The 20,886-nt window shown below is 40.6% G+C and overlaps 1 protein-coding gene across 4 annotated transcripts in view; it reads left to right on the top strand.

The window, feature by feature from the left end:
- Positions 1-20,886, top strand: part of Sh3gl3 (SH3 domain containing GRB2 like 3, endophilin A3) — a 142,408-nt gene that overhangs the window by 93,175 nt on the left and 28,347 nt on the right. For 3 of the 4 annotated variants that reach the window (XM_047542394.1, XM_047542395.1, XM_047542397.1), the window contains 5 exons: positions 120-263; positions 5,277-5,410; positions 9,279-9,437; positions 19,063-19,166; positions 20,568-20,677. In XM_047542394.1, the coding sequence (XP_047398350.1) occupies positions 120-263; positions 5,277-5,410; positions 9,279-9,437; positions 19,063-19,166; positions 20,568-20,677 (651 nt within the window). The remainder of the gene's footprint in view (positions 1-119; positions 264-5,276; positions 5,411-9,278; positions 9,438-19,062; positions 19,167-20,567; positions 20,678-20,886) is intronic. The other variant, XM_047542396.1, reaches the window with a different exon arrangement.

Genomic DNA, 20,886 nt, shown 5'->3' with positions numbered 1-20,886 from the left:
TTCTAAAGTGACCTCGATTTTGGCAGCTGTTTGCTGCTGCCATTACTGTGCTGCCTTTGCTATGTTCCTGTCATTACACCTTGCAACTTTAAGGAATTACAAATTACAATGTTTTTAAGCATACAGAGCTAAGCTAGGAATGCTGAACACTGTGTCGAAGATCCGAGGGCAGGTGAAGACCACTGGATACCCACAGACTGAAGGCTTGCTAGGGGACTGTATGCTCAAATATGGGAAGGAACTCGGGGAAGACTCCACTTTTGGTGAGTATTTACAGCTCGCCTAGCAGAGCTGAGGATAAATACCTCCTGTGTTTGTTTTAGGTTGTGCACAAGACCTTCAACTTAACAGTTTGATAATTTTTTCGTATTACCAAAGTAATACACACTCACTGCAGGGGGTTTAGAAAAAAGATTAAAAAAAAATGCTAACATCACCTATAATCTCCACTGATAGGTCCAATTAAACTCTTTTGTTGTGTATACTTTATACCTTTTGTTTATTCATAGGTATATTCACATATACCTTTAAAAAATAAAACTGAATTACAGTATGTAATACTCCCTTACTCCCTTTTATAACTTGTTTTTTTTCCCCACTGACTATATCATGATCCATGCTATAAAGTAATCTACATTATTGGTTTTTTAAAATTATTCTATTTTTTTAATTTGTTCTCTTTAGGTATACATGACCATAGAGCGTATTTTGACAATATTGTTTTTAAAGGTGGCATAATATTCCATGTATCATAGTTTTTTCCACCAACTGCATTTACTAGATATAGTAAACCTAGATGAACTCTTATTATAGACCAAACTTTTATTTTCTAAGTTTGTTTCTGGTCTTTCTCTTCCATTGCTTGATCTGTTTCCTGTTTTGATCCAGTGTCTTGTCATTTTAAGTATTGTAGTTTAAAAAATTTTTTTAAATATATTTTACTAAAATTTCCCCTAGTTATTTTTTTCTTTACATATGAAGTCTTTATGTAGCATTTATAATAATCCTTTTTTCATAGACAGATCTTTAGGGATACCCCAAATCATGTTCCTTGACATTATTTAGAGGAAATTCTTAGTAGTGAAATTGCTGGCTCAAGAATAGGCCCGTTTTTGATGACACATAATGGGGGGAGGAAGGAGGGACTGTATAGAGGGATAAGAGGGGTGGGAGGGGTGGGGGGGAAAGAAAAACAAAAATAACAGAATGAATCAAAAACTATTACCCTAGGTAAATGTATGATTACAAAAACAGTATGCTTCTACTTCATGTACAGAGAAATAAGATGTATCCCATTTGTTTACAATAAAAATGAATTAAAAAAAAAAGAATAGGCCCGTTTTTGGGGTTTTTGAAGCACATTCCTAATGACCCACTAAAAGGGTTATATCAATTTGACATTCCTTCTTGGAATGTATGAGAGTATTCCCCAACACAGTTTCTAACTTAAAATTTATGTTTTTAGTTTACTTTTAAGTAACTGATAATTTGATCTATAGCATATAAAAATGATATCTTGGTGATTTTTTACTTTACTGTTTGAGTTATGTTGAGATAGAATTGTATTCATGCTTGTCGTCATTTTCATGAATTGTGTATGTATGTCCTTTGCCTATTCTTCCGTTAAGTGTTTTTTCCTTGTTGGTCTTTGAGCTAATCAGTGTATTTTACTCTTTGCCTGCCCTATATACTGACAAAGTTTTGTCCCAGGTAGACATTTACCTTCTGCTTTGTATATAGAGGTCATTTTTTAATTTAATTTAATTTTTGCATTACTGGGGATTAAACCAAGGAGTGCTCTACCACTGAGTTATATCCACATCCCTTTTTATTTTTTATTTTGAGACAGAGTCTCACTAAGTTGCCCAGGCAGGCCTCAAACTTGTGATCCTCCTGGCCTCAGCACTCCCAGTAGCTAGGAAAATAGACATGTGCCACCTGGAGGTCATTGTAGTGGAAGAAAGATATTTATTTTTCATTTAGTGGAGCTTATTAGTCTTCCTTTATGGTTTTAAGCTTTACCATCATGTTTGGAAAATATTTTCCATCCCTACCCCCTGGGAGTTACAGAAATGTTTATTTGTACTATCTTTTATACACATGCTTCCTTTTTTTATTTTTAAATTTCCAAGTTCCTGAGTTTATTGGAGATACTGTACAATAGGATTCTAATTTTGTTTTCTAATAAATAAATAGCTGGTTATCCCAGTACTTTCTTAGAAAGTTCAACTTTCTCTGCTTATTTGAGATGACTATTATAGGCTGATTTTTTAAAGTTTAATTCTGTCCTTTCTCTTCTGTTTTTCGATCTGCATCCTGTTTTGATACAATGTCATGTTGTTTTAAGTATTGTAGTTTTAAAGTATTTTAAAATATAGTTTACTGAAATCTCCTCTAATTTTTTAATTGCAGAAATCACATGGACACACTTATCAGTTTTATTTATTCAGATGAAACTTTAAGTCATTTTAAGTCTCCTCTATTAAAAACAGAAGTTCGTTACATTTTGATTGAGATGATTTTAAATTAATACATTAAATTGAGGCTGAATTGAATTGAATATAGTACGTCTTCTGGGAGAATTTGGCATGGTTATTATTCATGTGGTGCTAACCAGGCAGGATATTGAAGTTGAAAAATCAAGTATTTGGCCATGGTAATAATTCTAGGAAACTGGAGAAAAATCTTTTGGAAAAAAAAAAAATCTTCAGTGTTAAAAAGCATTTATTTAGTGACAGAGGATAACAGTATCCTTCAGGGTAGTATAATGGAAATTTTATTTTATTTTAAGGGTCAGTGGCAACAGGATGGCCTGTTTTTCTTACCAGGAAGGTCCATCAGTGGAGGAAATGTGTGGGGCTGCCAGGCAGGCCCTGAGATCCAAGGACATTCCTGCCGTGCACCTGGCCACTGTGTCTGGGGTGTAACAGCCAGTTTGGTAGCTTCCCAGGTGTCCAGTCACTTGAAAGAACTTGGATTAAGGGAGGGAACTGATATCAGCAGGGTATCAGGGACAGATGGACCTCTCCTGTTTCAAGGGAGAGTCTATGCTGTTGGGGGCTTTTTTCCTGGGGCCACAGGCTGGAATTCAGAGTTCAGAGACCTCAGTGGGAAAAGCCTCTGCCCCTCACCCTTATGGAATTTGACAGATCTAATCTTGTGCAAGAAGAGGTAATTCCAGGGAGGTGATGGGCAATATTCAGAATATAATCTTTTTTTTTTTTTTTTGTGGTGCTGGGGATTTGAACCCAGGGCCTTGTGCTTGCAAGGCAAGCACTCTACCAACTGAGCTATATCCCCAGCCCACCAGAATATAATCTTTGTAGTCTTCAGAGAAATATATTTGAGAATGTTTCTGTTACAGCTAAATGAACTAACATGGTGAGGCTGGACCCATGTAGCAGGGTAGGTGAAGGGGTCAGAAGCATTACCCTCCAATTGGTTTTGGAGACCAATTGGGCAGGAAAGAGCCTCTAGGCTGGGCAAGCACTTCCTGTCTCCATTTAGGAATGATTTAGAAGCAAACTCTGGAGAACTGTGTTCAGGTAATTTGGCCTCCTAGGAGCAATGAAGCTCCCAGTGGGTCAAAATGAAGTTCTAGCCAGCTTTAATTTAGAGTGATGATTTCCACTTTTTTTGGCAAGGTCCTGTCTTGTACATTTCCTTTTTTAAAAAAGTGAGATGAAATAGATCTTACTATCCCTGTCTACTGGTGAATAAATTGTCTATGCCCTTTACTGGTAGGTGAAACAACTCAGAGATCAGGCTTGGGGTGAACTTTCAGGTCTACAAGTGGAGGATTTGAGAGATCCCAAACCTTATCTTTTTGTAAGATCAACTTGGAAAACTCCCCCATATAGGAAAAATAGTTCATTCTAGTGCCGAATTTCTCAGGGACATCTTCTAGAAAACCTGTAACCTCATTGTGCACAGCTCCCAGGACACCTGGTTTGCAGCCATCTTGCAATATACAGCAGATTAGTTAGGTCAAAATGCTGGAGCATTCATAAAGAAGAATAAAATTATGGCATTTGCAGGTAAATGGACGGAGTTGGAGAATATCATGTTAATTGAAATAAGCCAATCCCAAAAAAACCAAAGGCCGAATGTTTTCTCTGATAAGTGGATGCTGACACATAACTGGGGGGTCAGGGGTGGAGGGGGAGTTAGGGAAGAATGGAATAGCGTTGATTGTGTAGAGGGAAATGAGGGGAGGGGAGGGAGTGGGGGGAAGGGAAGATGGTGGAAGGAGACAAACATCATTACCCTATGTACATGTATGATTACACGAAATGGTGTGACTCTACATCGTGTACAACCAGAAAAATGAAAAGTTGTACCCCATTTATGTACAATGAATCAAAATGCATTCTGCTGTCATGTATAACTAAATTGAACAAACAAAAATAAATTTTTAAAAACACTAGAGCATAATCCAGCAAAAATTGCCTGTTACCACCCAAGTCCCACCAGGCTAGCCCAGGCCTCCTTGCAAGAGCCGACCAACACCTGCTGGTAGGATGTCACACCTGCAGCTCAGGATGACCTCAGAGAAGGCTGGAGGCTTTAAAAAGAATTCTTATGCTGGGAAAAAGTTTACGGTAGAATGACTGAGATTTCCATATATAGCAGTAATACATGTTAGACTGAAGTAGCTTATGTATTTTTCTCTGAGAACTGAATTACATTTTAAACATTCTGCATAACCAAAAGCTCTGATTGTTTCATTCAGACTTTGGCTTGGTTTGTCCTTCTCTAAATAAAAACAAAAACAAAACCACTTACAGGGATGCAAGGATGCGAGGAGTGACCCAAGAAGATCCCATAGCTAGAAGCTGAGAAGAGGCTTTGTTTATTTCTATTGTAATCATTATTGGTTAATACTTAGCCCCTGATAAGGGAATCCTTTCATTGTTTACAAAGAGAGATTTCATTCCTGAGCTTCTAAGGAACCTTTGGTGCCAGTTTCCAGAAGTACCAGTTTTTAAAAGGAGCTTTATCTCCACCTAGTGGTCAAAATGGTAAGTGCTTTAATCTGTCAACCTGTTTCATTTCATGTGGTAAAAAAGTGCAGAAGGTAGAGAAGAAATGTAGAAAACAGGAAGTTTTTTTTTTTTCCTTTCTTATTCCTTATGAGTCAGGATCCAAAGGTCCCAGAGCCGAGGGCCTTAATACACCATCATCCACAAACCTTTGGGAAATAATTAATTAAATACCACTGTTAACCTAGATAGAGAATGCTCAAGAATCTTTTTTGTTTGTATTTCCTGCTCAAGGCAATGCATTGATAGAAGTTGGTGAATCCATGAAACTCATGGCTGAAGTGAAAGATTCTCTTGATATTAATGTAAAGCAAACTTTTATTGATCCACTTCAATTACTACAAGACAAAGATTTAAGAGAGATTGGGGTAAGTTTTCTAGGCTATAAATATACTTGTTAACATTTATATAAATACAAATATAAAATGATATTTATGTTTAAAAATTATTAGAAGATTTCTGTAGGGACTTGGCAAAATCATCATCTTATTGTGGGTGGCAAAAAAATAACTCAGTTACATTTTCCTGGACTCACTGGAAAAGAGTCCCAGGATCAATTAGTATCATGTCTGCCACAGGGATGGGGGTATGGTGATAGACGGATGCAAGCCACAGTTCTCCAGCTTTGTAATTCTGTATCTCATTGGAGCCAGCTAGAAGCCAGGCTAAATATCCATATTTCTGCAGCCATTTCTCATATAAGAAAATAACTCCATTATCAAAATCATATCATATTGCATTTTTTGATACATCATGAATGAGAAAGATGAATCCCCATGGGTCCAGCTTGTATGGTAGAGATGGGGCTAGGGAAATGGGAGCTTGACTTGCCTTCCCTGCTTACACAGTGACTCTGAGGCATCTCTGCAGTCCAGAGTCAGGGAAGGAACTGATGATGTCAATTTGTTGGTTCATTCATCCAGCCACTGTGTATAGGGCCTGCTGTGTGTTGTCACTGTAGTACACACTGATTGTGTATTGCTAAATCAGACCCAGTGGATGCTCTTGTGAAGCTCACAGATGTAGGGTAGAGAGATAGTCAACAGTTATAATATACTGTGATGAGTGCTGTTGGAGAGACAAGCCCAGGAATATCAAGGGAAAGGCACCTCCCTCAGTCTGGCTAGATCAGGGAAGGCCTCCTAGAGGTGGGGAAACTGGCCAGCCAGACTCAGGTGGGCAGAACTTCTAGCACAAGCTGGCCAAAGGCCCAGGCCCATGGGGCAGGGAGCTGTGGAGGAAGGGAAGGCTTGGAAAGCCCTGGATATCTGAATAGGCATTTAGAGTATATTCTAAAGGCAAAGGGTATGAAGGGGTCAGGAGGGGCAGAATCCTGGAAGGTTGAATTAAAAATTAAAGTTCCATTCAGGAACTCCTTAAACACCCCATTTCCCACCTGGATGCTCCTTTGTCCCCTTACCTGTGCCATCCTCTCCTTCCATCTCAGGGAAAGCATGTCTGTGTTGCTGTCTCAGGCCAGTGACACTGAAACACATCAACACAGCAGTTCTTGACTGGGCTTCACATTTCGCCCCTTTAGTCACTCTACATGCCATGGCTAGAGCAATCTTCCTAAGATACCTGTCCTGGTAACTTCCAACTGACTTCAGAACAAAGATCCAATACCTTGGCCCTGGTTCCTGCTTCCTTCCTTTTTGCTCCTCCTTGCCCACTTGAACTCTCTGCCCAGCCTCACTGAATTGTATGCAGCTCCCAGGTGACATTCTGCTTTGTACTCTCTATTTGTTGTCTTTTTCCTTCCTAAGTCATTTCAGCTCCCAACTGATATTTTCCCATGGGAAGTTCTTTGTTCTTCTCTCATACACAGTGAGATGTGCTTTTATACTCCCTGTGCCATGAGCATCATTGCTTGCCTATGTCTCTAGGTGGGCAGTAAATTCTTTGGGGTGAGGAATCTAACTCTCTTTACTGTTGGAGCCAAAAGGTTTCCTCATGGATTGTGCTCACAAATTGTTATTGAATAGATGATTCCAGGGAAGAAGTGACATTCTGGGTTGTGGGGATGCCAAAACATTTTTCCCAAATGCAGAACCTTAAAACCAGATACTGGGCTGGGGTTGTGGTTCAGTGGTAGAGTGTTTGCCTTGCATGTGTGACTCACTGAGTTTGATTCTCAGCACTGCATATAAAATAAATAAATAAGTAAATAAATAAAGGCCCATCAACAACTAAAAAATATTTTAAAAAAATAACCAGATACCTCCTGTTTTAGTCAACTTTTTTTTCTGCTGTGACTAAAAGGAAAAGTTTATTTGGGGGTTCATGGTTTCAGAGGTCTCAGTCCATAGACAGCCAACTGCATTCTTTGGGGCTAGAGAGGCAAGAAAATCGTGGCAGAAGAGAGTGGTGGAAGGAAGTGGCTCACATGATAATCAGGAAGCAGAGAGAAAGAGAGAGAGAGACAGAGAGAGAGACAGAGAGAGAGAGAGAGATTCCACTCTCCAGATACAAAATTTATACCCAAAGGCATGCCCCCAATGCTCCACCTCCTACCCACCTTCAGTTAACACCCTTTAATCAATATTAGGGGATTAATTCACTGATTAGGTTAAGGCTCACATAACCCAATCATCTCACCTCTAAACCTTCTTGCATTGTTGTGAGACATGAGCTTTTTGGGGACACCTAATATCTAAACCATAACACTGCCTTTGCTAAAACAGAACGAATTCATTTCTTATTCAGCTGTCTCCAAGGAAGGTCACAACAGAAAGTCCACCATACAACATTGCACTTTTGCCTGGCCTAGTTCTACAGGGTTGCTAGCTATGGCCATGGATCCTATGTAATAAATGCAACAAAATAATTTCCTAAATTGTATCTTGCTACTCAGCTGCTGTTTGATATAGAAATTATATCAATTTAAACTAAAATTATATAAATGATCAACAGTTAAAAATCAGGAGACTGTGGGGCTGAGGTTGTGGCTCAGTAGTAGAGTGTTTGCCTAGCATGTGTGAGACACTGGGTTCCATCCTCAGCACCACATATAAATAAACGAATAAAATAAAGGTCTATCAACATCTAAAAATTAGAAAAAAAATCAGGAGACCTTTCACAGTCTGAACTCTGCTCTGTTCATTTATCATACGACTGACTTACAGCTGTACATGTGAAGGTGGAAAGGGATTTAGGGCCTTGCCAGAAGTAGCAGATCATGTAAGAAAGATGCTTCTGGCCTTCAGTCTTATCAGCCCTTCTTACCTCTTTGTTATGAAAACAGAACCAGAGCTTCCCACTGAAACGAACAGTGAAAGTTACCCATATGCCTGAGGGACTATCAGTTTTCATATATTCTTTAGATATCAAATATCTGTTTTCCAAGGTTTACAGTCATACTTTCTGAGGGACCCCTCCCTTTCCCTGAACAGTTATCTGCTTCACACTGTTTCTGATCTGGGATCCCCTGCTTGAACACAAATTGTGATGGGGAACTTACTACCACACAAGGCAACCCCTTCCACAAATAGACAACTCTTATAGTCATCATGGCTGTATCTCAAAAGGATTGAAGTATCATTTAGAAATTTCTCCATTTCAGAGGTTTCCTGTAACTATCTCTTCTATGTATTCCCTGCTAGTATGTTATACAACTTATTCAGTAACTGTTGGGAAATTTACAGAAGATCCATAAATATCTAGAAATACTAGATACTAGAAATTTGTGTTTTTATATTCTTGATGAGGAATTGACAATAGTGGCAAAAGAAATGTCTCTATTTTTTGTATAGTTAATGCAGTTAGAAGTTCTAATAGAATTGAAGTGAGGGGACTGAGCACAGATTCTGCATCTTCATGTTCCAAACAGACATACATTTGTCTTATCACCTCTCTGTCCCTTCATTTGTTCTTTCTGCAGATATTCCTAAGCACTTGTGAGGCAGGCGGCCTCCAGCAGAGGCTGAAGTGCACACAGCAGAAGTGCAGGACAGGTTCCTACCTTCTGGAATTTAGCTGAGAAAAAGTAGTGACTGTTTGCATAGAAATAATGAAGTGTGTGTGTGTGTGTGTGTGTGTGTGTGTGAGAGAGAGAGAGAGAGAGAGAGAGAGAGAGAGAGTGTGTGTGTGTGTGTGTGTGTTTTCATAGGGGTCATGCCACTTTGTGAATGTAACAATTCTCTAAGGTTTTCTTTTCCTCCCTCCTCCTCTTCCTCCTCCTGCTTCTCTCTCTCTCTCTCTCTCTCTCTCTCTCTCTCTCTCTCTCTCTCTCTCTAGCACCACCTGAAAAAATTGGAAGGCCGCCGCCTGGATTATGATTATAAAAAGAAAAGAGTAGGTAAGATACCAGATGAAGAAGTCAGACAAGCAGTAGAAAAATTTGAAGAATCAAAGGAGTTGGCTGAAAGAAGCATGTTTAATTTTTTAGAAAATGATGTAAGTATTTAAATCAAACTGGAGACCTTAATGTAAATGAATAAAACACTGAATATATGACTCTGATCAGCATTTTGAAAAGCTCTAAAGCCTGAGTTGTTATGGAAGTTTCTAGAATGTTTGGTAGCCATTATCTCCTACCTCAGAGATAGGGTCAGACATCCAGCAAGCCCTGACTCAGGTCTTAAATCTTGGAAAGCCCTGTTTATTGTTTATCCCAGAGATGTTTTGAGTGAGCCCCAGAGAGGTGGGCTTGTCTCAGAAGATGACAAAATAAACTGGCCTTTGTGTTTGAGTCCACATTTGTGATTTCACAGGAGAACAGAAAGCCCAGATCATGTGTCAGTTTGCAGTTTCCTAAAACTGAACAGCACTGTAGGAGGCAGATGTTTGAGGGTGAGGGTCTCTCTCCCACAGCCTTCTGAGGCCTTTACTCATCAGAGTGAACATTTGGGACATAAAAGCATGACCTCTGTTCTTTAGCTGCTTCATAGTGGTGCTTGTGAACCTGAGGACTAGAAAGATCTTAGATTATAGCCCCTAGAAATGCCAGTCTTCTCTTGTATGAATCCTGGTTCTAACTAATCAGCTTTTATTTGATTTTTCCAAGTGGCATCGAATGAAATGGGGATGAGTAATTCCCCATAACAAACTGAGGGCTTCCCTCATTTGCCTTGGTTATGAGGAGTCACTCAGCATTTTTACTGCCTGAGTGGAAGAGGTCACAGCCACCTGCCTCCTGCTTGAGTCCTGGTCCTCAGCCTGGTGTCTTTGAAGCCAGCATTAGTTTTGGACTCATTTGTTAAACTTTCAAACCGGTGACAAGTCAGGGATTTATTTATCTTCAAAAACATATCATACTTATAGCTGCTTGTTAAAAAGTACACCAAGGTCTTTCATCTTTTAAGTCAGTTCAAACAAAGTGTATGAAGCACTTTCTAGTTCATGGTGATATGTGGAGGAATTATATCCAGTATTGACAATTCACTGAATCTTAGAGGACTAATATTCTCAAATGGAGAAATTGGTTTGAAATTTCTCATGCCCATTAAACCATTGAGAATTGAAAACCACACTCTATTATGTTTCTCCTTTTAATTTTTTTAAAAAAATTTTACATTTTATGGGAAATAGGAGGAGGCATAACACTTTGCTGTCTCTTGGAATATTTTGTTTAACTATATACATTTCCTCTTGAAATTGTCCTCAAGCAACAGGCATTTTTGTTTTGTTTCAGATCACCATATTTAATTTGTTTGAAGTATTTAGAAAATGTTTTTGAGGTATGACATGTATCAGATACTCCTTGTGGGGCCATAACAAATGCCCTGACAGCTTGGGGTCCATTAGCAGATTTACATGCTGAGGTTGTATTTTGCATGTCAGACATGCTGCCTAATCTGTGTGCTCCATTCATGACCTTTGTGCATGAACCTCTACGATGATTTTTGCAAAGTTCTCCTTGAGTGAAGCCTATCTTAGTAGAGCTGGCCTTGGCAGTTGACTCGAGAGACCTCAGATTTCCCCTCAGTGTCAGTGAAAAGTCAAAAAATAATCCCTACATGACAAAAACAGTTATTTGTCCATTCTTTGACAGTGACAAGTATTCTGCTTGTCACAGATAGGCTCACCCCTTCTGCCCTGCCCTGGCAGAAGTGGGAGCTAGTCCTTAACCCAAGCTCCACAGGGTCACTTGTGTTGGCTCTGCTCTGGTGTGGTCTCAGAACTTTCCTTGGGATTTCCTGCAGGTGAGTGGTGATACCCCTGTTCAGCTCTGGGGAACTGGAGCTCCCCCTCAGTTCAGCTCCTTGGATCCACACTCTACCAACGAGGCTGTTCTGGCTGGCATCAGGGATGGCCTACTATCTCTGCCCTTTTGACAGAGGCCCCTGAAAACCAGTCATTGATGTAAGAAGAGACCAAAGTAATGAGATTGTGAAGGGCCGTCCAGACTGCTTTGGCACTGGGCTCCTTCCCTTTCTCTTTCCGCCTTTCCTTATGCTGACCACAGTGGTTATCCTGTGCACTGTGGTTGCTGATTCCTACCATAATGATGATAGTGGTGATGATACTAGTAACAAGAGCTGCCATTTGCTGAGCATCCCATGACAATGAGGCTCAGGGGGCACTGGTAACAGCCCCCTATCAAGGCACACTTGCTTTGACCTTCCCCTGTCTCAGGTTTATAGCTGAAGGGACTCACAAGTTATATATATAGGTCCCAAAAGGCCATCTTTGTTCTCTTTTTGAGGTTAGAGTCAGAAAGGTCATTCTCATGTCCAACTAGTATGGCTATTTTTCTCCTGTTACCAGGAAAATTATAGAAAATTTTCTCCAGTTCCCTCCTTGTACCTGATGTGCTAATGCTGACATTGCCTGGTGCTTAGGGGACAAACTTTGGATGTGATCTGTCGGGGGAAAGGCAGAGTGCTAATACATGGTGGGGTAAGGCATGCACTGAATCTTCAGCCCTGTCTTTACGCCATTCCCAATGACCAGGCATAGGCCAGTGATTCTGCAGCCCGTGGAACTCTGGCCTCCTCCTCCCTCTTCATCACCAACTTCATCTAGCTTTTGTTACTCAGTCTCTTTAGCCATGTCTGCTTTCTTTCATGGTGGGAAACTGTGCTTCTAGATGGCTGACGATGGCTGAATTTTCTCTTAGGAAATGATCTTGGCACTAACTAAAGTTGCCTGGGACCTGTCTAATTCCCAGGTTAAATACAGGGAATCAGCAAGTCCCGCCAGTGCCTGATGGGTTCAACAGTGTTTCCACCTGACATGGTAGCTGCTGGAGACAGGTGCACAAAAAATGTGCCTCAGGGGAACAGTAGAAGGCAGCAGAGACCTGATGCTTCTTTCAGACACAGGAGAGAGATGCTTATGTTATCCAGGGTTAGAGATTTGGGGATATCCATCATAGTATTCACCACTTTGAGTTCTGACTTATTGAGAAATAGACACAAAAGTCAAATTGTAATCAGAGGATACATCTTAATTGATGAAAACACCCAACAATTAATAAAATGCTGACCTGCTCGTCACCTGTGTTGGCATGGGCTCAAAGTACTAAAGAAACACTTTCTACTCCTTGCACCCTCAGTTGATGGAAGCCAGCCCTGGTAGAGTAAACCTGACATACACTTGGACACAATCTGAGATGCTGAAACTGGGCAAGTAGCCCTCGCTGGGCCTCTGGCCATGTGGAGCCTGTTATTGAGGCAGAGTAAGCCATCCTGCTAATGAGAGAACATTCCCCAATCTAATCCGCAGGGCAGGAGCGGGGAGTGAAGAAGGGCTAGAAAGAGGACTTAGAAGTATGTATTCCAAAGAAAATAAATAAGCCAAGTACATAGTGTGAAGGGAGAACACTTGAGATGGCATATTTGGTGCTTCCTGCCCATGTTTACCTGGCACTAGCAATTCAAAGGCTCAAATCTCACTCCAGGGAGCAGCCAGTGCTTTCTTCTTCATGTCTTAACTGACCTGGCTAAGAAACAACAAAACTTCACCAGAGGATGCCTAAAAAAATTGCTTGCCAAAGCTCTGCCTGATTTGAGAAGAACCCTAACTGGAATTAACAGACTTGTTATTTCTTGGGTCACCAAATGCAGTTTATACAACTCTTTCTAGGACTTTCTGACTAACAGGCCATTTTTAGGGAATTCCAGGGTGTGGTCACTCCTCTGTCCTCACAACTGCATTCTCCCAACTGAAAAACAGGAACCAAACAAGAATTACATACTAGCCCCCTACCCAGAGGATAAGACGTTCTGGGAAACCTTGTTGGAAGAGGCACCTTGGGCCTGGACCCACATTAAATGTCCAGCTAGCTGTCCCAGGCCTGAAGTCTAGACCTCGGAACCACCCACAGGAGAACAATTTGCACAGAACAGAAAGCAAGATGACACATGATCTCTTGGCCTCCTCACAATCCTACTTTCGTAAAGAATACAAAGCCCAGAGCCAGGTCCCTACTGCCTTTTAATGCTGTGTCCAGATGCCCTGGTTAGCAGGACCAAGCAGATGCCAGGCCTCCAGGCTCACCAATATCATTTCTCCACCTTTGCTGTGGAAAGGAGGAGATGGTGCAGAGACCTGAAGTGTTCACTCTAACATTCCTAAGCAAAAGTTCTATCTATTTTCTCATCTATTTTTTGCCAGAATTGCAATGGGAAAATGGAGAAGAGTCTTCTTTGGTTCCTTATTGCAGCTGTTGATTAAGAGCTGGATTAGAGACCTTGAGCATCATTTCACTTCTTGTTTGAGACCAAGTAGCTTCACTATTCTAGAGGTGGTGATGCAAACTGGGGGGTGTTTTGATCCTCTGGCTTTCAAGGGATTCCAGAGGGCCAGGCTTATGACTGAATCCTTTTGCTGAACTAGGTTTGGCAAGGTTCCCTGAAAAAGGCCATTGTGCCTGCTACCATTGATTATGAGGTGGGGTTGTAGGAAAATCAGTAAGTTGACTCTGAGCCTTCATTGCGTGTCTTGGGAATGATGAATCCCCCAAGGGCTTGTTAACACTCTCCTCTGTTGTTTTTGCACAGAATTTTATTCCTCATAATTTAACATCATCAAATGTAGGTCTTTGACCTTAAGTGGAAACTGGATATATTGCATAGATATCTATTTCAGTCCAGGAAAGCCAGGCCCCTGCACTGTCCACTATTTTGGTACAAATCCCCCAGAACCAGGGATCCTTCATCCATGGGTTCCCAAGAACAGTGGCATACTAGATTCTAAATTCTTGGGTTCTTGTCATTAGTCTAAAGTTGCATTTTCCCAAATTAATTGCATGGGCTACTAGCATGTTGCAGTAGTACTGTCTCTATTAGGGTCAAATAAATTTGAGAAATCCGGGGTTAAACAAAACTGAACAACAGTTTCTTATCCCAAGATGTTCTAGACTCTATAGAATAATATGAAAGATTAATCTCTGAGCAACATTTAAGAGAAGATATAGTTGGCAATTTGCCAAACTTATTTGACTAGACCTGCTCCATAATATTATAGTTATTGACATTTCAGGGAGTGGAATACAATGCATCTGGAAATACTGGGCCAGCAGAAAGCATACCCAGCAAAAAGTAAGAGACCTGTTTCTGGTTCTGGCTTTGTCTCTACTTATGCATATGCCCTGGGAAAGTTGCTTTCACTTGACAAATATCAGGCAACCAAGCAACTGCATTTGAGAAGTTCTTTTGTTGTATAAATTGGAGAATGAAAATGTAAGGGATTATTATCCATCTTATTAATTTAATTGCCTTATTCAAGCTTTGTTCAGAAACTCTGAGTAAAAACTTTGAATTAATTGAAAAAAGACACTTTTTATGACCAGACTGCAAAATACACAAGAAAATTTCTTTTGGCTTCTCTGAGGACTCCAAAAAGGGATAAAGTCTGTATATGATAGAGCAAGGAAATTGAAGATAGACTCCATGGGAAGTGTGTAATTTCACTTATGAGAGAAGAAGGTTTAATCTGACATAACTTTCCTATGTGTATATATGAATACACCTCAGTGAATCCCATCATTGTGTATATCCATAAGACTAGGACCCTAATTAGAATAAGATATATTCCATGCATGTATAATTTTATCAATTTTGTCATGTATAACTAAAAAAAACCAATAAAAAAACGAAGAAGAGGGTTTGCTATCTTCTAACGATGTGCATTTCTTTTCTCATGCATGGGGATTTCAGGCACCTGGATAAAGTATCACCCATTCACATCATGGTTCTCTTTCTGTTGTCACCATAGCCTTCAAGAGGGTACCCCTCTCTACCTTGGCTGCCAATGAGTCTGAGGAGGAGGAGTCACATCCTGCTCCTCCTTGGCCACCCCAGTTTCCACATTACTCTTTTAGTGAACTGACCTAAAATGTCCTACTGTGGGTTGCAGTCCTTGGAGCCCTTCTTCTTTTGGATAAGCCCAAGCCTTTTGAAGTTGGTTCATAAGACCAGACCATGGCTCAGATACCACCCAATTGTCCCTAGGGTTTCCACTGCTAGAAACAGTAGGAATATTTCATGCCCTTTATTCACTATAGTGGGGACATCTGTGACCTGCCACCATCTCCAGGGCCAGGTAATCCCAACAGCCTCATGCACTGATCAACCATTGGCTTGCAGCTTGAGAGAAGATTAAATACATCCATAAGTGACACATGGACTGATATGCTGTGTGCATAGTCTGCTGTGGGAGAGAAATGAAGTCCATCCCACCCACCCTGGAAAGAGGGGGGGAGGCATCAGTGAAGACCCCAGGCCCAGCCACAGAGGATTCATTACATTTTGAATTTGGTTAGCAGCACCTCCAACACCTGCTCTCTCCCAAACAGGGGACCCTAACCTGCACTAATCCCTTTGTTAGCATTTTCTTAGTTTAATAGGCCAAAACAGCTGTTATTAGGGTCACAAATATGATGACTTAAAGGAACACAAATTTATTATCATATAGCCTGGAGGTTTTAAGTCCTATGATCAAGGTATTGGCAAGGCAGCCTTCCTTCTGGAGGTTCCAGAAAGGAATCAATTTACTTACTTTTTCCAGCTACTAAAGACCAACTTCATTCCTTGGCTTTTTGGCTCATTCCTCCATCTTCAGAGCTAGGATCAGCTTGGACATGGTGGCACGTGCCTGTAATCCCAGCTACTTGAGAGATTGAGGCAGGAGGATGGGAAGTTCCAGGCCAGCCTGGACAACTAGCAATAGCCTGTCTCAAAATAAAAAAAATAAGAAGGGTTGGGGATATAACTCAGTGGTAGAGTACCCATGGGTTCAACCCCCAGTACATGCAAAATAAATAAGTAAAAGCTGAATATTTTTAGATCTTTTGCTCTGACCTCTGCGTTCATTGTCATGTTTTCTGCTCTCACTGTAACCCTCTTAAAGGACCCTTGTGATTACATTGGGTCACCCCCGTAATTCAAGATAATCTCCCCATCTCAAGATGCTTAATTTAATTGTATCTGCAAAATTCCTTTTGCTATGCAAAGGAACTTATTCTTGGGTTTGGGGAATTAGGCCCTGGACATCTTGGTGGGACCTTATTTTGTCACGAGTTCCCTCTGGTTTTATGGTTCCATGAATCTCCCAGATATCTTCATGGTTCTCACTCCATGCATTTGTCAAACACCTCTGCTTGTGCCTGGGCTGTGCTTCCTTGACCTCTAGCCTAATGGTGAAGTCTGTTTGCATTGTGAGTTTCTTACTGTAGGCATCTGAACTGGGTATGAGAGAAGACAGGTATTTCTCTGGTAATTCTGTTCCTTTGAATGTCAGGTAAACTTTTCCATATGGTGAGGTCACATTTTGCTCTCAAGGTCCCAGCCTGTAAATGAAATTAAGCCACCATATCCCTGATCCAACAGAGGTGGATCCAAATTGAGTGGTGTGTCCAGTGGAGGAACTTTTCACCTTCTACATAGATTTTGGTTCTTTTGTTGCTCTATCTTGGTGTTTCTTGTCCGGGTATTTAATTCTAACTGCAGCTTTGGGAATCAAAGTCTACCTTTGCTGATCCCTTGCACAGTTTGATGCTCATGACCTGGAAGACCATGAAATGGAAGCTTCCATTTTCTGACAGTTACAGAAGAATAATCCACTTGTAGCATCACAGGTCTTGCACTTAACATGTACTATATGCAGGCATTGAGTAGCACTGCTTTTACCTCCCAAGCTTTAAGGGGCTCTGACATTCACTGTCTTCCCAAAGCCAGCCTCAACTGCATTTCTTGATTACATAATCATGCATTTTAGCCACTTCAGAGAGAATAGCTTGTAATTTGCAGACCCTGCCCCCTACCAACCCACATATGTTTCAAGAGGTATTCATTTAACTCTTTCATTCTTCCTTTAAAAATTCTAAAACACAAAACATATTTAAAAGTGGGGCATAAATTAGGACACATTAATTTTACTAAAGACAGAGGTGTGGCACAGATTTTACCAAGCATACAACTTGAGCACTATAAGGAAGAAAAATTCTTTTGTAGCAAATTCTGCCATGATCCTGTTAGGCCATGGTGCCAGACTTATTCAAAAGTATGTGTAAAAGCCAAAGAGATGAAATTTAAGAAATCCTTAGGATTTTGTTGGGGCCAGGCTGTCTTTGTTTTGTTTATTGGGTTTTTGGAAATTTAAGGCTAGGCTTGCTGCTTTTCCAGCCACAGAGCATGGTAAAGTAAATATAACACTAGGGGATCTCCTTAATTCAAATGCTGATCACATTTTGACACAAGTAGAATTCCATGCCTACCTTTTTTTTTTTTTTTTGTATTGGGGAGTGTACCCAGGGATGCTCCCTACCACTGAACTGCATCCCTCACTCTTTTTATTTTTTATTTTAAGCCAGTGTCTTACTAAGTTTGCTGATGCTGACCTCTTACTTGGGATCCTCCTGCCTCAGCTTCCCCAGTTGCTGAAATTATATGTATGTCCCACCATATCCAGATGAATTCCATGTATATCTTAAATGTATATTGAGACCTTGTTTAAAATAGTATAATGGGTTAAAGAAAATTATAAAGCAGGCAGTAAAATAATAGTCTGCATCAACACATGAAAACATCTTGAATCTGTGAAAACAAGCAAGTTCATGCCTAGTTACACAGGTGAGAATGTATGAATGAATAAGCAGGCAGATTTTCCCCTAAAGCTGATTAGAATGTGATATATGAGAATGATGCCTGAGTTTTGGGGAAACTGGGGAAGAGCAATTTTGATTTGTGACTCTGTCCAGATTTGGTGTTCATGGGATTAATGCTGGGGGCATCAGCTCAGCCTCTGCAGGCTTGCATCATCTGAGGCTTCCAGAAATAAGTTTTATTAATCCTTACTTCCTAAAACAGTTCCTTAACCTTGAGGGGTAGCAGGAAAGCTCTTGGGCCCCCTGAAGATTGCTCTTCCTTAAATTACACATCTCTAGGTCTTCCAGACTTTACTCACCAGTCATAGCTTTGGTTTTGTTTTGTTTGTTTGTTTGTTTAAGCATCCATTGTAGGTTGGCCGCTAATTTTATGAATGTGTCAATTTGTGGGAAAGAAAGATGTCAGAGTCTTGGTAGTTCATTCCTTTCCACTGTATGTTCAGGGAAAATATTTTCTGCTGGTAGCAGCAAAAATAATAGGGGGATTCTTTGCCCTGGAGCACATGCTCTTGGGCACCCCCTTCTTTTCTGAGAATAGCTTAATTTACTTAGTTTCTGGATTTCACTTAGCTAGAAAGCGCCCATTCAGACACTTAACAAAGTTCATTTACTATATGTTGGGCTTCACTTACAGTTGGAAAAGCTTTCTTCCTCCATTTTCAGATCATTTATAAGCATAAAAAGTTCCATAGAATATCATCACCTAATTGGAAAAGAAGGCATATTATTGAGTTACATAAAATTCATAATCACAGATAAATTTGAACATGTTTTTCCAGCATCTACAGTTCTATACCACAGCCTGTATGGTTATTATGCAGGGCTCCAAGATGGAATGAAATGAAATGGACCAGAGCCAAGGCAGACGTTGTGCTTCCCTGCAAAGCTGGGTCTTTGTTGCTGGGCACCTCTCTCTGGACATTACATGGGCTCTGGCCTCCATGGAGTAATTTTGCACTTCTGCTGCAGGTAGAGCAAGTCAGCCAGTTGGCCGTGTTTATAGAGGCAGCTTTAGACTATCACAAACAGTCCACAGAGATTCTGCAGGAGTTGCAGAGCAAGCTACAGATGAGGTAAGGTCCTTTACCTTCTTTATAACCTTGGGCTGCAGAGCTCAAGTCAATTGAAATCAATCTCTGTCTCTCCATCTCCCATTCCCTCTGCCCCATTCTGTGTTGAATTTTCTTTAATTGGCTTCCACGGTTGAGTGTGGGATGGGACAGATAATTAATGTGACATTGGCCAATAAGTCAGAACTGGGAAAAGAGATCTGATAGTTTTTTCTCCTTTTTCTTTTCATTAAAGTCCTCTTTCTCTCACCTGGGGTTAGAGCATTCAAACAAAAGGGCTCCCCTGCTCACCTTGGAGGTTGACCTTTACAGAGCTGTTTGGCTTCCTTGCCTACTGGCTGAACTTTGCTCTCCATTTATAAGCTGGGAATGGCCATGGTATGTACTCTCTTCCCAGTATGTAGGGGCATGCAGAGAAGAGTGGGATGATATTCAGAAAATACGTCAATATCCAGACAATAGATGTTTTTACTTCACTAGTAAAAATACCAGGCTAAGCTGGGCATGGTGGCACATGCCTGTGATCCCAGCAGCTTGGGAGGCTGAGACAGGAGGATCATGAGTTCAAAGACAGCCTCAGTAAAAGCTAGGTGCTAAGCAACTCAGTCTAAAATAAATAAAATACAAAATAGGGCTAGGGATGTGACTCAGTGGTCGAGTGCCCCTGAGTTCAATTCTTGGTAACCCCCCCCAAAAAAAAAAACCAGGTTGACAGGAAGAGCAATTGAAAAAGTCAACAGCATATTTTGAAAGATGGAAGAAATGTTGATGTGTGTGCCTTATGGCTTTAATGATCAATATTATTTATATATTTTTGAAAATTAGTAATTAGTAATAACATGATTAATATGCACAGCAATCCCACAAATTAAAATGTTGGTCTAAAAAAACCCACTCATACCCTATGTTTTAAACAAACTTAATAACAGAAAATTATTTTACCCAGCATTGTGTCAATGGCAATAACAAATCTGAGAGATTTTCTCTCAAGTCAATGCCCTGGTTCTAGAAGGAAGATAAAACATGTGGCCAGTCTTGAAGCATCCACTAGATAGTCATCTAGTTCTTATAAGAGGCTATTTTCACAATTATCCATCAGAGGGGAATGAAGAAGGCAGCTAGTGTGGTTGAGGTTCCACTTGCTAAATGCCTCGGGGACTTATGAGGACAAATGGTCTTCGAAATGAATTTCACTGAGAAGCTCACATAGATAATTGGAAAACTACATTTAGTATGTGACTTCTGTCCCTTAGGACTATTCAGGAATAAGTGTGTAAAAAGCATCATCTCCCTGACCACACTTGTAACCTGGGTTTGTATGCTTATCAGGGCAGAGTGAAGGTATGTTTGGAAGCTCTGCTGTCTTCATCAGATGTCTGACTCAGGTTCCAATGTGTGTTACAGAATTATGGCTGCATCCACTATTCCCAAACGAGAATATAAGCCAAGACCCGTGAAAAGGAGTACTAGTGAGTTCAATGGGGTTTCCACCACTTCTGCAGCAAAGTTGACAGGTACGTTGACCTCTCTAAATGTGTGAAGTGTGTCCTTCAGTAAGACTTCTAGAAACATTGATCTGGCTTCTTGTGGCTAGGTCTTTCTGTGCAAACACACTAAAATCCTGAATTCCTTTGGTGGTTTGGTGAAATTCTTTTCCCCCCAACAATGCCCTTTTTTCCTGTTCCCTGTTTCAAAACTCATATCCAATTTGAAAATGAACACC

This window comes from Sciurus carolinensis, chromosome 2, assembly GCF_902686445.1.
Source record: "Sciurus carolinensis chromosome 2, mSciCar1.2, whole genome shotgun sequence".
Taxonomy (NCBI): Eukaryota; Metazoa; Chordata; class Mammalia; order Rodentia; family Sciuridae; genus Sciurus; species Sciurus carolinensis.
Note: the sequence above shows the minus strand (reverse complement) of the source record. Positions and strands in the feature narration are given on the sequence as shown.